We start from the raw sequence: 16,930 nt of genomic DNA on the forward strand, positions 1-16,930 counted from the left end.
ACACTTTGCACCAACGACCAGTCCTGTAATTGCAACTGCTGAAGCAACCAATCACAGCCTGTCTGCTTGACTGGTGCTTAGCATCTTTCAACAACAACGAACCAAGACACGGTCATTATCTCTGACAATTAAAAAGTTATTTGTTTTTTTTTCTCTCTTTATGTATGCCATCTTTTTTGAACATTTTCAGGGACTATTTTCCTACAACTTTTCACGGCGGAAGTGTGCCTGACGAATCATTACAAGTTCAAGGTAAATCTAGGTTTTTAAAGAAAATAAAGAGAAAGATTATTCTCTAATAGCGATAGTGCCCTCTCGATGAAGGCTATACCGCACAGTAGTGCTCTCTCCTTTGGCTGGCGGGTGGACTACTCCAGCAGAGCCTTCATCGACAGGCACGCCATATGTCCATCACAGTTCTCTAAGCTAACGTCTTCTTCTTCTTCTTCTTCTTCTTCTTCTTCTTCTTCTTCTTCTTCTTCTTCTTCTTCTTCTTCTTCTTTATTACATTTCCTTTTTATATCATCCTGACTATCTTATATCTTCTGACTTTTTAAATCACCCCCCACCAGATTGTAACCATTAATCTGGTTCCCTGCAACACTGCCCCAAGTGGGTGTAAGAAATACTTGTTCTATGATGTATTTCTTACATCCAGCAGTGTTGCAGGGGAACAGCTAATGGTTACACTCTGGTATATAAGCTGTACTTAGAGATAATACATGTTTGAAAGCTTGTTAAAAAGTCACCATGATGTTATTATTGAAACAGAAAAGGATTTACAAAGCAATACTAAATAATAATAATAATAAATTAGTTAAGATAACTGTTATAGACTCGTACCATGTTTTGCCCAGTGGTGCCAAAGTCCCAGTCCACTTTGAAGCCGAAATGTTACTCTGGTGCTAAACTGAAAGCTTCACGCATTTGAGGTGAATCAGCTCTGCTGCAGGAGTTTAGTGTTCAAGTTTCATTTTAGCATTGCTCTTTAACTCTGCCCAATAAAAAAAAGCATAGCAATCCCTCCTTGAAAATGACAGCCCTTAACCTTTGAGTAACAGAAGAGAGAGTCAGAGAGGATCGGCCCTCGTGATCTACTTGTGTTTACAGATATATTGGGGAGCTTGTAATTGTTTAATATTCCATTGTGTGTGTTCTGTATATTTCTGCTTTTGCTTAGATCACTTTTTAAATTGTTGGTTGAAACAGCCATACCGATGACCAGTTAGGATTATACAAAATATTGAAAAATGAAAGACTAACATATATTAAGTTTAGTTCACTAAAATGCAATAGCTGACTAAATAATGTGTCTTTTTTAAATTGAAAATAAGAAAATAGACACAGCTTCAGTGTGTGTGCTCATGTTTAAACACAAGAGCAGTTTATTTGCATTTTGACCTTGCTTCTACAAAGACTGTCGATTGCCCTTGTAGTCTTTTGAGAGCCATGTCTAAATCAAAAGCGCCGTACTGGGGAGCGCAGTGAGCTATACATTACTCAAGAGCCATCCGATGGACAGGCCTGCCCTTATCAAAGTGTCCCATGGTACAAGCATAGCAAAATGTAGTAAAGCAGAGTGAAAGCATAGTAACACATAGGTTAGCATTGTAAAGACTAGCAATGTATGGTAAAGAATATTAATAAACATGGCAAACCAGGGTAAACTATGGTAAATCAAACCATGCAAAAAACTGCAAAAATAACCATGCACATTTAATTATGATGGCTTAATTCATTATTCATCATTCAAACTTACAATCCCAAAAAACAATTACAGGATTATAAATTATTTATAATAGCAATAATGTTATGTTCCACGGTGGTAAAATACTTAAACAAAAATGCTAATATTCTAATAGAATGATTTAAAATGTTTAATATAGTACAACTTAGCAGACAAAAATCTAAAGGAAGCTCTATTTGTACTGACTCTTAAACTTGCACTCCTAGGTCATTTCAAAGTCTAAGCATGTCAGTCATTAAGGAAATTGGGCGGTTGGTTAATGAGAGGAAAGGAGTTGAAGGGGTGTAAGAATTCACTCTCCTGGAAGTGCAAGAATAACAGCCTACCTGAAAGCAAGGCATGCAAACTGAGATATTTCTTTAACCTAGTATAGTATCTGATATAATTTTATAAACGAATATACATGTTTGCTTCAGGTGGAATAATTGGCGAATGAACCATTCTTAGAAAATAATGAATATAGACTGCTGTGCAAAAGTCTTAGATATGTTGCATTTTTCTACTCTGATGCATACTCAAAGCCTCCACTAGTGTTTCCTACTATTATAACAACCTTGACTTGCATAAAGAAGGAAAAACATTGAGTGAATAGCATCACTTGATTTTCAAGGTGTGGTATCCGAAGCATAATCAACAAGTACAGGGAAACATCATCTGTAATTGACAAACCCAGGACCGGAAGACCCAAAAAGCTTTCTAACAAGAATGAGCAATACTTGGAGATAATATCCTTAAGGTTAAGACAAGGTTGTTATAATAGTAGAAAACACTAGTGAAGGCTTTGTGTACATTGTCAATGCATCAGAGTAGAAAGATTCTACATATCTAAGACTTGCATAGCAGTGTATATATCTTTTTTTTTTCTTTCTACTTTGATCGAGTTTTGGGTTATGTGCCCTGCATATCACACCTACATTTTTACATTTATTTAGATAAGTGCTTAATCAGTTTTGAAATCGATTGGTCGGGACATAGCACAAGCTATTGAGAGTATTGGAATCTGGTGTATATGGAGGGAACTGTTCCCCTGTCCCCCTGTCAAACTTACATCTTTACACGTGCCTGCAGTGAATTAGGTCACGTGGTCTGCTTTGTCATGATACTGATTGCTCTAGGTTTGCATTTACAGTAGTGGAGGGGAATATGAATGCTACTCATACACTTGTCCGAACTTCTTTACAATGTGGATGCTGAAGAGAGACTGGCATTTACTCTAGTAGAATTTTCTATTCCTTACAAGAAATAGAACGGAACCTTTTCCTGAAAAAGCAATTTTTGAAAACCAGAGAAAGAAGCAGCTTTCAACAACTCACAAGAGTTAAATGTGTCTGCGTTGCCTTTATCTGGTTCGGTAACTTTATTGGTTGTGCTTTCTGAAATAAATAAAAAAGCATAAATGGTGATTTGGAGTAATAGGTTTGAGAATAGTGCATTTTTGACATCACTGTTGTATCAGAAGTGCTTACAAATAAACGTGTAACAAATGATATTGTAAGAAAGAAAAAAAAGAAAGTGTTTTATGCATTTATATTGGTTAAACCTACTGTTGTCAATGTTTGTTGAAGGCTGATCCCTTTTGGTTCTGTATTTTAAGCTCAATATTCTCACTAGATTACAACTTTCATTTTTTCTAACAACATATTTATGAGGAGAGCTCTCTGCATTACCATTAAAAAGGTGTATTGTGTATTCTGATTGGACAAGTCATGTATTGTGTACTCATTTGCAGAGTAGCGATCAGCACAATATAACTGGCTCTATCTTCCAGGGCTGAAGCTCCCTGTCTTTGTGCTGCAGCCGTCTGCTCGCTCTGACCCTGTGAAGTACTATATACAGCACATTGTTTACTCCCAGCAGCTGTGGCTGAAAGTTTTTAGCTGATGTCACCGGTACTATTCAGCAGTCAGGCTGTGTCTTAAAGGACTGCTAGCCATGGCTTTAAACTTCATTGTATTAGCAATAGTTACATTATCAGCAGGCTCTTGTGTTTGTTTGTTTTTTAGGGTCCTCTTTCAAAAGATGGGGACCTTATGCACTCAGCATGTCTGTCCATCTGTCTGTCTTTCTGTCACGCTCTACACAGCGAACACAATAACTGCCTTTATTTTGCGCTAGTCTTCACCAAACTGTTATCATTCACTCCTAGCCTCCTATAAAAGTTTTGGATTGCATATAATCCAACAAACACATTTTTATACAAATATTTTTGTTAAGATTAATATGTAATTATTATACCAGGATGGAGTACTTTATCAAAAATGTTATATTTTAAATATTTCTAAATTAACAAGCTGAAGAACCGCAGCACAATAAAAGAGACCAGCATGGTTTTAATAAAACTAACAAGCTGGAAAGAAAATTGACTTCTTTGAAAAGTTTAGGCTTAATTCAACAAATCTCATAGGGAACATCGTTCTGTAATGTACTTCTCTGGCTTGAGAGGGAAAGAAAGAAGTCCTGTATGTAGTGACAGAGCCCTTGTCCAATGCTGCACCTGCTTATTAGAGCACATGCCTTTGAGTCTGCAGTGAGACACTGTTTCTTTTTCAATTCTAGTAATTGAAAGAAACGCTTTGAATTTGTAGCTATCCATGGCAATATTACTATTGATTTAAAGGGGTCTATTTGAATGTTCCAAAGAGTTACTGATCTTAATAGTGACACCCAAAAATGTATAAACCTAATTTCACTGTACTTTTATTTTACGCTGCAACATTAATAAGTGGGTCTATAAATCAGGTACCTATCTATGCACCTTTCTGTGTATCTATATCTATATAGCTATCAGGCGATAGCAGGAGTAGACACGGGTAGACACGGTTTTTGTTTACAGAAACAGGTTTCCTTGTTTATTAGTTGTAGAATATTAATTGACAAGTCTTGCCTCAGGTCAGCAAAACCTTGCATTTTGCTCTCTTTCTCTCACTCTAAACTGCTCCCTCTCTCTGCTGTCGCTCTCTCTCTCTTTCTCTCTCTCAAGTGCACACTTAGTCCTCTCTCCCGCTACTCTCTCTTTACTTGCTATCTTGCTCTTCCCCTTTCCGGCATTGCTCTCTCTCTCCCTTTTCTGCTCTCTCCCTCTGTCCTCTACCTTTCTCTCTTTCCTATATCTGTGCTCTCCCTCTGTCATCTCTCTCTTTCTCTTACACACTATTTCTGTCATCTCTCTCACTCTCCTTCACTCTCTGCAGGAGTTCCTTTGTCTTAGAGAAATGTGTGTCATGCTGGTGTAATAGTTACCTTCTCAAAAGAGGAAAGACCACAGGCATTAAAAGTCAAACAGATATGCAGCTTGAGGAGCCAAATGCATAATGTATGAATCAATGTGTGTATACCACATCATTCTGTAAATCTACACACAGAGAATAGGAAGACCCTGCAGGATGTGTATCTGTGAACAGCGAGACCTGTCCTCTGTTCAAGGCCATGGAAAAGCACATGCCATCTTTTCCATGCAATTTCCCAGGGATACTGTACAGTCTGAGAAAGTAGACACCCTGAAAGATATACAGTACGTGTCTCATAGAGCAAACCACATTAACATAGGAAGGCTGTATTGGCCATATGAACGAACTGAATACAAGCAAAGTGGGAAGAAGTGAAATCCCACAGATGACCATAGGGGGCACCACCAACACATAGAGAAATGATTTCAAAGCAACAACTTACAAAGGACTATGATTCTCAATTCTCAACATTCCTTCATTGTGGTCGAAGTACCACTGGACTAGCACAGTGTTCAAGGATCAGCACAGAGCCCACCAGCGGAATATCAGATCCTCCTATACCAGGACTGTGTCACTGCAGTCTGCAGTGCAGTTCCACTCCAGATTTAATAGGTGTAATTAAATGGTTAAGTGCTTGAGGACCTGGTAAGGGGATTAATAGTTCAACTGAATAATTAAGACGATTGTTGGAACAAAGACCTGGCTTGGGTTTACCAAGGCTGCCCATCTCATGTTTTATACCATCCTGGGCATGTGATGTGTTGGTAGCACCCCCTGTGGCCATGTGTGCCAAACCAATATATACCTGGTGGTACTAATGGATCAATAATTATAATTTTTTTAACATCATGGCTACAGAGGTGTACCTCCCATTAAAACACTGAAGAAAATGTATTAAATAAATTGAAACACTGGAAAAACTCAAATGATTTGAGCTCATGATTTGAACTCACTGGACATTATCCCCTCCAGTGAAAGTGTATAGCAACTAGCTAGTAAAGGGTTGCCATCATTTTTTTTTAGGACAAGGACAAAAACAAAACTCATTTTGCCATTGAACACATTGAGAAAAGCTCCCCATTTGTCTAAATTAGAGCTTTCTTTTTTTTTTTTTTTTTTTACTATGTCTAAATATTCTACCAGTTATGGATGAGATAAAACTTGCAGAAGCAGTCAAATTAGCTTTCTGTGTTGTTTTATTGCTTTTCAGTAGTTTTTTGCCCCTTGTTAAAAAATTGCAAACAGAATGAAATTTGTGCAAATTTGGAGCAGTTTAACCTATATCAGATGGGATTTACATTTTGCCTATATAATATAGCCTTTATTTAAACAGATGCACTGCACTAATTTGTTTGTTTTATATGAAGGTACAATTATGGACTATTATAAATGAGCATTTCCATAGGTTTTGTAAAGCCAGGTAAACATTGCAAGTATGTACAAGCAATACAATGAAACATTGTATTAGCAGGCTGCAGCAAGAAGGTAAGTGCATTTAAGGACATAAATACCATCTACACGTTCTTAATGTGCCATTTATGACCTGTTTTATACTCTTAATGCCATATTGCTGTATTAGCTAAGATTATTATTTGCCAGGCTTACCAATGTCCTTTATCAACTGGAAATACTAAGTGAGAGGGTTTGAAAAATGACCCCAAGGTGTGTGCAGCTGTAATTTCTGTCCCCTCTGAAATAGATTTTTGAATAGAGATTTTCCATCACAGCTGCCACGGTTGCAACAGGGTCAGGTATTACAGTTGCACAACCCTAGTGGTCGTTATATTAGTTAATAAGCCTTGTAAACACTGATCTAAGCAGAAACAACAAGAGAGCATGACCGAGAACACAAATATAACAAAAGAACAGGTCAGTGGTATGAAGCATTTCTCTGCATCTATGAGAGAGAAAACTGTTTGAGGAGAAGCATAACTATTGCAGTCCTAACCAGCCTGAGCCCCTGAGACCTGAACCACGTCACTGCTGACTTCACCCGCTTCAAGAGCCGGGGGAGTTTGCCATTAACAAGCTGATCAGCATTTTTCTTTCCGTTAGGAAAACATTTGTGATGCTAACTACACTACAGTAAGACAAGGCTTTGATGCCGTGCATTGCAGCCGGTCGTTCATTAATATAACAATAAACACGCTGAGTAAAAACAATTTGAGAAAAGTACTTGGTTAAGGCCCTCCAAAGCCTACTCATGTTGTTGTAGCTCAAAGCAGATGGTATATCTGTTTGGTTTACCATTTGGAGCTGGAAGCAGAGTTAATGCAGACTGGGTGCAGCCCTTTCTACCCGACTCAAATCTCAGCATGTCAGCATCCTCGAAACAGGGGTTATTACATTTCCATCTGCAACTGGGATTGACTTCAGACTTTCCATCAGCAGTAGATCGAGATCAAATCCATTTCAAATTGGACTGCCAGTCCCAGTCAGGATTGTGGACAGGGAGAAGTCTATCTCTCCACCTCGCATTCATGGTGTAAATTACCTCACCAGCACCCAATGTGAATGATGCGAGAAGCAGGTTTTAAACTTTTGATTGAAAAAAATATCTAGGCAGAACATAAGGGATGGGACTATAAAAGGCAAATGTTGGAGGTTGGTGAATTACTTTATGAATACCATTTAAACAAAGCAGGTTATCTCTTATAGATTGTAGAATGCAGAAGGAAACGGCAGCAGGCTGCCCCAGTCTGATACTGTAACAAGATGAGATTGCAAGCAGTAACCTATATGGTTGAAATCCAGTTTTGTTGTATGTATCGTTGTATTTGTCAAATTATTTGTAAATGAAAATACATGTCTGGCATGCCTTTGTAACTGCCAGTGATGTTGTTACAGATTCTGACCCACCAGTGATCAGTGATGAGGTTTTAGGCTATGTAACCCCTCCTGCAGAGGGGCTCAGCTCTTTTGCATAGTGATTAAGACGCTTGCTTGCCTTGTACGTGGTTAGCATGCTGCCTTATCCCAGTTATGTTTGCATCCACATTAATCAGTGTAGTGGTATGAGGCAAAGTACCCACCCCTTGATATATAGAACTGGATATATAGAACTGGAGGACCTCCTCGATGGTCTGGAGAACCTCCTTGATGGTCTGGAGAACCTCCTCGATGGTCTGGAGGACCTCCTCAGTGGTCTGGTGGACCTCCTCAGTGGTCTGGTGGACCTCCTCAGTGGTCTGGAGGACCAAGGCTGGTGCCTTGCTTGTAGAGTATACGGGCACACGGTGGTTGTCTGCCCCTTCCAAGAAGAGGAGGAGGAACCAGCCCAAGGGAGGAAGGTGGGGAGAAGGAGCAGGAAGAGAAGGGGGAGAGGAAAGCTGCAACAGCAACTGCAGCAATAGGGGTGACGACTGGGAGGCCTTTTTAAAGAACCTCGCGGCAGAGTTGTGTCCTGGCTGTGGGGCATATGGGTACACGTTGGCATATGGGCACCCATGCAATACGAAGAGGAGGAACTAATGCCCAAGTGGGGGGAGCCTGAGCATCCAGCGCCCAGAAGGGGGAGACAGTACGGGCACAGCCCAGGAAAGGGAGGTCCACAGGTCCGGAACCCAGGTCTCCATGTCTGCTGTTCCAGCCTCAGCCAGTAGAGGGAGAATGCCTGCTAGTTCGTCTTCCACTGCCAGAGGGAGAGCAGCAGGAGCTGCCTATGCCTCCACCACCTCCACTGCCAGGAGCAGAGCAGCAGGAGCTGCCTCTGTCTCCACCACCAGCACTGGCAGGAATAGAGCAGCAGGAGCTGCCTCTGCCTCCACCACCTCCACCTCCAGGAGCAGAGCAACAGGAGCTGCCTATGCCTCCACCACCTCCACCGGCAGGAGCAGAGCAGCAGGAGTTGCCTCTGCCTCCACCACCTCCACCGGCAGGAGCAGAGCAGCAGGAGCTGCCTCTGCCTCCACCACCTCCACCACCAGAGGGAGAGTAGCAGGAGCTGCCTCTGCCCCCACCACTTTCACCACCAGAAGGACGAGAGCAGGATGCTGGCGGCCCTCAGCAGCCCTTGCATATGCTGCTGAGGGGAGCATGTGGGAAAACCGTGCAGCTGCAAAGAGGGTTAACCCCAGCACCCCAGCTAGTCCTGATTCCATCACAAGTGGAGCTCCTACTGCAGGATTCATGGCCAGGGGCTCCCCTCCCGCCTGCTTTGCCTGAGGTTGCTGCCGGCTCTGCTTCGCCTGGTGTCACAGCCAGCTCTGCTTTGCCTAGGGTCGCTGCCTGTCCTACATCACCTCCCAAGGGTCCGCTGCTGCCGTCGCCTCCCGAAGGTCCGTTGTTGCTGCCACCTGGGGTCGCCGAGCTCTGTGTCGCCTAAGGACGTCTGCAGGCCATTGCTGGGGGCTTGCATACTACTGACTGGGACTGCCATTGTGCTACGGCCTGAGTTGCCTTTTGTGGGCCATTGGAAGCCAATCTCCCCATCCCTGGAGCATAGGGAAGACTTTTGGGACTTTAAGGGGGGAGGTGGCCGTTGAGGCCATGTGTGCTGCGGCCGTTTTGGGGGGGGGGGGTGTATGTGGCAAAGTGCCCACCCCTTGGTATTTATTTATTATGTTTTCATTTATTATTATTATTATTATTATTATTATTATTATTATTATTATTATTATTATATAATTGTATTGTATTTTTATGCTGTTTGAGGCCTGGCGAAAAAGCTGCTCTTATAATGTGTAGTCGGTGGGGATGAGGTTAAGACCCCTTCCCTAGAACCCTCATGGGAATGTGGCTGGAGCCTTAAGGTGATTATTGTATTAAATTAGATAATTAAGGCTCCAGCCACAGAATATAAAAAGACGCACTCCAGGCTTATTAGGAGGAGAGTGTCAGAGGCGAGATGTGAGTCTAAATAATCAGAAATAACAATTGCTAGACGTGCTGGTTTATTAACCAGCACTATACTTTGCTTGTGTTTTATTGTTTGTTTGTTTGTTTGGCCAATGTTCCCTTAAGTTTTTGTTTTTTAATCTTTCTAGTTATTATTTAAATAAGATATATATATATATATATATATATATATATATATATATATATATATATATATATATATATATAAGCATATATATAGCAACTGGTTTACGTTTAAAACAACCAGACAACCAAACAAAAAACAATAAAAAGTCTACTGGGTACGTACATTCTGAATTAACAGTGAAGCTGTCAACGGTAATCAGGCTATCGTGTGAGGAGTGTTTTCTGTTTTCTAAAACGGAGTTTCCTAGTTATCACCTATTCCAGTAATATTCGAAGATTCGCTCCAGTTCGTAGAATCTTTCACGGTCTTAGAGCAGCGCGAAGCGTAATTCCCCTTTAAGACTGCTTTACCCCAGTGGAAGAGGGAGCCGCGTCTCCTCCTCCGTCTGACAGCGTTTACAGAGGTCCTATCAGCGCAGTAACTCCGCCTCCGCGCAAGGAAGCCAAAGGCAGCTGCTAATGTAGCCAGCAGATTGAGACAGACAGAGAATCATTAAGCAAAACTAGGATGAACTTGTCTGAAACCTAAAAACAAACAAAAAAACCCAATCGTTTTCCTTTGTTTTTATTTTCATGTGCGTCCGTTATTCCTTTATATATAACAGGGTTTTTCACCATATCAAAACAAAAGTGGATTAAAATTGAAGACTGGTTTACCATTCTTACAAGATGCTGTTGGTTTCCCAGCGGGGAGATGCACCTCGTATGGAGCCAGTAAGTTAATGGATTTTAATTGTTGCTAACAGTCTACAGTGGTTTTAATGGTCTGCCTTCCAGCCTTGTTGCAGTGTATTATCCCAAGTATTTGTTTTACGCACAGAAAGGTATGTCTGGATAAAGCGCTTCACATACCGTTTCCAGTACGGCATTTAAACTTTTAAGTGCAAGCGTTGTGTTTGAGGTAATGTGCCTGGTCGCCTATAGCGGGACGGATCGTGTCTATCAGCGCACAGTGAATAGGTAGCAAATTAAACCTGATCGCGTAAGACCCGAACTGCAAGTACGTTACAAATGACTGATTAACCTTCCTTCCATATCAAAGAGGAAGTTTCTTCGGGAACAGTTTTTTTTTTTTTTTTCAGTTCTTGAAACCTCAGATCGGCGGGTTTCTTTGTTATAAGACAGTCCTGCAGGGAAGGACGTCCCTTGATAGCACAGTATATCGACACACTATATATATATCATATATATATATAATATATATATATATATATATATATATATATATATATATATATATATATATATATACACTTGACTTTGAGCATCTGTGTAGTCAGCTACAATGTAAATATCAGGTTTCGCCGCTTTCATTCGTTGCACTGTTTATTGTTATTTGTATACAGACGGTAGTTAAATCGCCAGTATTAGAAGAGGTTAGACTCGGAATTCCATATGATTTCTTTGGGTAACGGATGGATGTGCGGTTGATAGAAGTCTAAGATAGAATACCTTCTAACACAGACAGTACATGTTCCGTTTGAAAATGAATTGAGTAGGCTAATGCGAACCTTACACTAGTGAGTGGAATTTCAAATGAGATATTAGGGAAATAAATTGTAAACCCCACAGGCTCTTGCAATGACGAATAAATCGGGTTGGCTTTAATTTCGTGTGTAATTTGAATGGACACGGTTGCTGGACCCTGGGGATTGAGGAGAGGGGAAGGGGGGTGGCTGCACTGTGTAATTAAACAATTTGTGGATTCACATAGATGTTGTTTGAAATCACTTTGACACTAGTAAGTGGACACAGGCTGATTTATGCTGGATTAATGCTGACTGTCAAAGAGGCTAATAGGGTTATAGAATCGGCAACAAAACTCATTGTCTTAAAGCAGGACCATGCTTTTTTGGAAACAGCAAGTTAAAAACGACTTGTTTTTTTTTTTCTCCCGTCTTCATGGAACGATTTGAAGTACCACGCGTCACAATTTTTGCTTAATTCTTAAGAGAAATATAAACACGTAGATGTTAGTGTGCAATGACTGTTCAACAGAAACAGAATTAATAAAGAGGCAGATACACTTGTGATTGTTTTGCTCAGACTCGAGGTGTGTGTGTAGAATGCATTCCCTTTTCTCGTTCGGGTCTCGTTTCGGCGGCTGTGGAAGTTGTCTGTGTTCAGTAAACTTTGGGCAGCTAACTACCTAGGAATGTGTCAGACGGACCAAGAATGCACACGTGACCCCTGCTTGTACGCAGCTAAAAGGTGTGTGTGTGTGTGTGTGTGTGTGTGTGTGTGCGTTCGTGTTTGTTTGTTTCTTTCTTAAAATAGTAGCTTGCTGGTAAATGTCTGTATTCACGCCTTATTTCCCCATGTGGACTGTCTGTGCCAGTTACAGTATGACATCACTTTAATGTTGCTGAATCATTTATGCAGCATGCATTGTATTGTTGTTTTTTTAGCACATTAATTAAATGTTAGTCGTCCGACCGTCGGTTATGTACCTTGCAAATTTTTATAATACATTTTTTACTTTTTTTTTTTTTTTTTTTTTAACAACCCCAGCCCCTCACCGATGGGGGTTTCAAAGAGGACACAAGCCCACCTTTGTTTTACACAAACAGCGGGGTGTCATCCATACACTTGTTAAAGTCGGCGCAGGGAAAATGCTACCTAATCGGCTGCCAAGAGCTTCAAACGCCTTTAAGAACTGGATCTTTTGTTCTTTTTTTCCCCACAGCTGAAACAAGTGCTTTGTTTTTTAATATGTGAGTCGTTTTGTGCCAATAGGCAATTGGCATCACGGCTATAAAAGGGAGGCGTGTTTAGAACGCATTAGGAGCAGGTCTTCTAAACGGCTTTGGCTAAAGGTAATTAAAAACGCTTAGGTGCCATGTTTGTTGATGAAGGAAGGGGTCGCTCTACAGAATGGGGGATGGGACGGTTAAGTGAGAGATGTATGCAAATACAGTAGTAATAATATAATCTTAAACACAAGGCAGCAAGCGTCGCCTCAGTAGGTTAAAAACAAAATATGTTTGCCATGATATCTCTCTCTCTCTCTCTCTCTCTCTCTCTCTCTCTCTCTCTCTCTCTCTCTCTCTCTCATCTATATATATATATATATATATATATATATATATATATATATATATATATATATACCCGGCCACATAACATGAAGAGCTCGAATTTGCGCTTCCAAATTATGTTCTTGGACACTACAAGAATTCTCGTTCAGTACATTCCACAGCTAAATATGCAACTGCTGTAAAAGTGGAGCAAATTCTGGAATTTAGTTAGAAATTATGTTCTATAACAGAAAATCAGATGGGGATTTCCAAAGCCGCCTTTAGTATATACAGAAATGTAGTAAGTGGCTTTTTTGTTGTATCCTGGTCAGTAACAGCGCAAGACGGCGTCAGTATAACCTCCCAGTGCTGCAGTGTAAGGTGGTTGTACTGTATTAGGAGCATGCCTGTTTAATAGTGGCAAGCCAGTCAACAGTACGTGGAACACTAAACTGACTCGGTAATTTAGCAGGGGCGGAAATAAGACTCCTGTTTCATAGCAGCTTAAACCATTATGTGTTTTGTTTTTTTTCCTCTGAGCTTAATTAGGCTAATAGATTCTCAAACGCAAACAGATTTCCAGTCATGTATTGAATAATTCTGCCCCTTGGCCTCAAATAGCAATGCTGACCTGGATGAGCCTCCTGAAACGGGGGCGGGAGACATTGGAAAGGACTTAATTAATAAAGATCAACTTGGGATTTATTTATTCATTCATTTGAATTATCCAGTTCAAATTGGATAATATCAGAACAAACACTGCTTGAAATGTATTCAGTGGCAAAATTGACCATGTTCCTGTTTATTCATATAACAAATGACAATAAAAAAGATAGCATGCAAAAAAAAAAAAAAAAAAACGCTTAAACCATTCCTGAAATTAATAACACACATTCCACTGTGCATAAATGCTTGGTTGGTTCCCTGTTTATTTTACTTATGAGTATGGGTCTACCTAAATCGCGATTTTGCTGAAATCGGGAAATGGAGGGGTCACCACGAAATTAACCTATTTTAGGTGCCAATGCATACCAAACAAGTGTGGAGGGGGAAAACAAGAAACATTGTTTAAATGAACTACTGCACAACGCAAACTATGTATCTTCCTTCTGTAGATAGCCCTTTTTTTATTTCTTTGCCGTCCTGTGTGTATTGCACTTAAAAAACAAACAAACAAACAAACAAACAAAAAGTCTGCAAATAACATTTATTGTAACAAAAAAAGAGGTTTCGTCCAATAGGTTAACATTCTTGTTTGCTATTCAAAACAAAGTTTTAATCAGCCTATTAGGGCGTCTGTACTGCTTTTCTGTGACCTGTACTGTGCAGTAGTAGGTGGGACAAAGTTAGTGCTGGGTTGTTTTGATTTAGGCTGCTAAAATCTAGTTTCCACCATTGGGGGTAAAATAGTAGATATCTCACTTCAGCCTGCTTTTCCAACTGCAAAAAAGTAAAAAGCAGGTTGAAGCGAGGTGTCTGTACTAGATCCTTGTAGTACTGGTTTAACTTGCCGAAATGAATACTTTTTTTCTGGATTGACTTTCCAGTTTGGTTTCTGAAAGCTGTTTATTTTACATTTTGTTCAGCAGCATCTGTAGTAGCCTTTGTGTTATTCTGAAGCTAAATAGCGATCAATCGTATTTTCTCCAAAGACACATTAAGATATGCAAAACAGTTGTCTCCATCTGCATGTACAGTTTCTTTGGGAAATATCTTGACACAATCAATCACCAAAATATACTTGCTTTTTTTGATTTGTCATCCATTTGTACTATTTTACCCCCAATGCTGAAAACTAGATTTTGGCAGCCTAAATCAAAACAATGCAGCACTAACTTTGTCCCACCCCTTACTAAACAGTCAGTCACAGAAAATCAGTACAGACGCACCGATAGGCTGATTAAAACTTTGTTGTCATTTGAATAGTAAACAAGAACATTAATTGCAATGGACACTGGACGGTGAAGTAATAAAAAAAGGCCTACAGTGCCTATAGAAAGCCTACACCCCCTTTCAAAATTTTCACCTTTTGTTGCCTTATAGCCTGGAATTAAATTGCATTATTTTATTTTTTTATTCATTTATCTACACATCCTTCCCTACAACTTCCAAGTGAAAAAAAATTCTAGAAATTTGTAGAAAAGTAATTAAAAATAAAAACTGAAATAGCTTGGTTGGATGAGTGTCCACCCCCTTGTAATAGCAATCGTAAATTAGCTCAGATGTAACCAGTTGCCTTCAAAATCACACACCAAGTTAAGTGGCCTCCACCAGTGTTAAATTGTAGTGATCCACATGATTCCAGGATAAATTCAACAGTTCCTTAGGTTCCCTCCGCTGGGTAGTGCATTTCAAAGCAAAGACTCAACCATGAGCACCAAGCGCTTTCAAAAGAACTCTGGGATAAAGTTGCTGAAAGGCACAGATCAGGGGATGGGTATAAAAAGTATAAAAGGCCTTGAATAACCCTTGGAGCACGGTCAAGACGATTACTAAGAAGTGGAAGGTGTATGGCACCACCAAGACCCTGCCTAGATCAGGCCATCCCTCCAAACTGGATGACCGAGCAAGAAGGAGACTGATCAGAGGCCAATGGCAACTTTGCAAGTGCTACAGGCTTTTATGGCCAAGACTAGTCAAAGTCTTGCGACAACAATACCCAAGCACTCCACAAATCTGGCCTGTATGGTAGGGTAGCAAGAAGGAAGCCATTACTCAAGAAGGCCCACCTTGAATCTCATTTGAAGTATGCAAAAAAACACTCAGGAGATTCTGTAGCCATGTGGCAAAAAGTTTTGTGGTGTGATGAAACTAAAATGGAACTTTTTGGCCTAAATGCAAAGTGTTATGTTTGGTGCAAACCCAACACAGCGGATCACCCAAAGAACACCATCGCTACTGTGAATCATGTTGGTGGCAGCTTCATGTTATGGGGATGTTTCTCATCGGCAGGGACTGGGGCACTTGTCAGGATAGAAGGGAAAATGAATGGAGCAAAGTACAGAGAAGTCCTTGAGGAAAACCTGCTGCCCTCTGCAAGAAAGCTGAAATTGGGATGAACGTTCACCTTTCAGCATGACAACCACTCAAAGCACACAGCCAAAGATACACTGGAGTGGCTAAGTAATAAAAAGGTAAATGTCCTTGAGTGGCCCAGTCAGAGCCCCGACCTATATATATATATATATATAATTTCCTTCAATAAAACCTTTCTTTCCCTTAACAGTGTGGGGTGTGGGTATGTAAGTGGAAAAAAAATCCTCATTTAAATGCATGAAATTCTGAGGCACTGACACAACAAAATGTGAAAAAAAGTAAAATGGGGTATAGACTTTGTATAGGCACTGTATCTGCAGAAGGAAGATATGTAGTTTGCGTCATTTGCATTGTGCAGTAGTTCCTTTAAACAAGTTTTTTTTTTCCTCTCCGTACTTGTTCAGTATGCATTGGCCCCTAAAAGAGGTTAATTTCGCTGTGACCCCTCATTTTCACTATTTCCGCGTAATCACGATTGAGGTAGACCCCTATCTTTAATAAATGGCAGCACTCTGTTTTAGTAAGGAAGCAAGTACCACTATTGTTAGCCTTTATAGTGTTCTTTATAGTGTTCTACTTGTTTATTGTTTAAACAGGTCAGTGAAATGTCAGCGAAATCCAAATTTTATTCTGCCACCTACCTGTGAATAATACATAAATTTACTGCAGTTTAAGTAGACTCTTTATTATGAGGTTTCTTTTCGTGATATGGTTCAAATTAACGATTATTACAACATGAAGAACCCACGATGAATCGAGTTTAATTCAATTTGTGGTTTAAAGTGGAATGAGTTGGACTGCTCTGCAGTTGGAGTGTTATTGCGTTCGTGCAACTCAGATAGCAAATATTACATTTTTTTTTTTAGTAAGTGGACAGTTTAAAGTGAAGACAAACCTCCACAGTTTGCTAATGAAGATGT

General features: G+C 40.1%; 1 protein-coding gene across 1 annotated transcript in view; it reads left to right on the top strand.

Annotated features, from left to right (window-relative positions):
- Nucleotides 1-10,446: 10,446 nt before the first annotated feature.
- LOC121295501 (mastermind-like domain-containing protein 1) overlaps nucleotides 10,447-16,930 on the top strand; it is an 88,786-nt gene continuing 82,302 nt past the window's right edge. Inside the window, exon 1 of the mRNA XM_041220190.1 lies at nucleotides 10,447-10,671. Within this exon, the coding sequence (XP_041076124.1) occupies nucleotides 10,627-10,671 (45 nt within the window). The 5' untranslated portion in view covers nucleotides 10,447-10,626. The remainder of the gene's footprint in view (nucleotides 10,672-16,930) is intronic.

The sequence above is a fragment of the Polyodon spathula genome, chromosome 20 (assembly GCF_017654505.1).
Source record: "Polyodon spathula isolate WHYD16114869_AA chromosome 20, ASM1765450v1, whole genome shotgun sequence".
In the NCBI taxonomy this organism is placed as follows: domain Eukaryota; kingdom Metazoa; phylum Chordata; class Actinopteri; order Acipenseriformes; family Polyodontidae; genus Polyodon; species Polyodon spathula.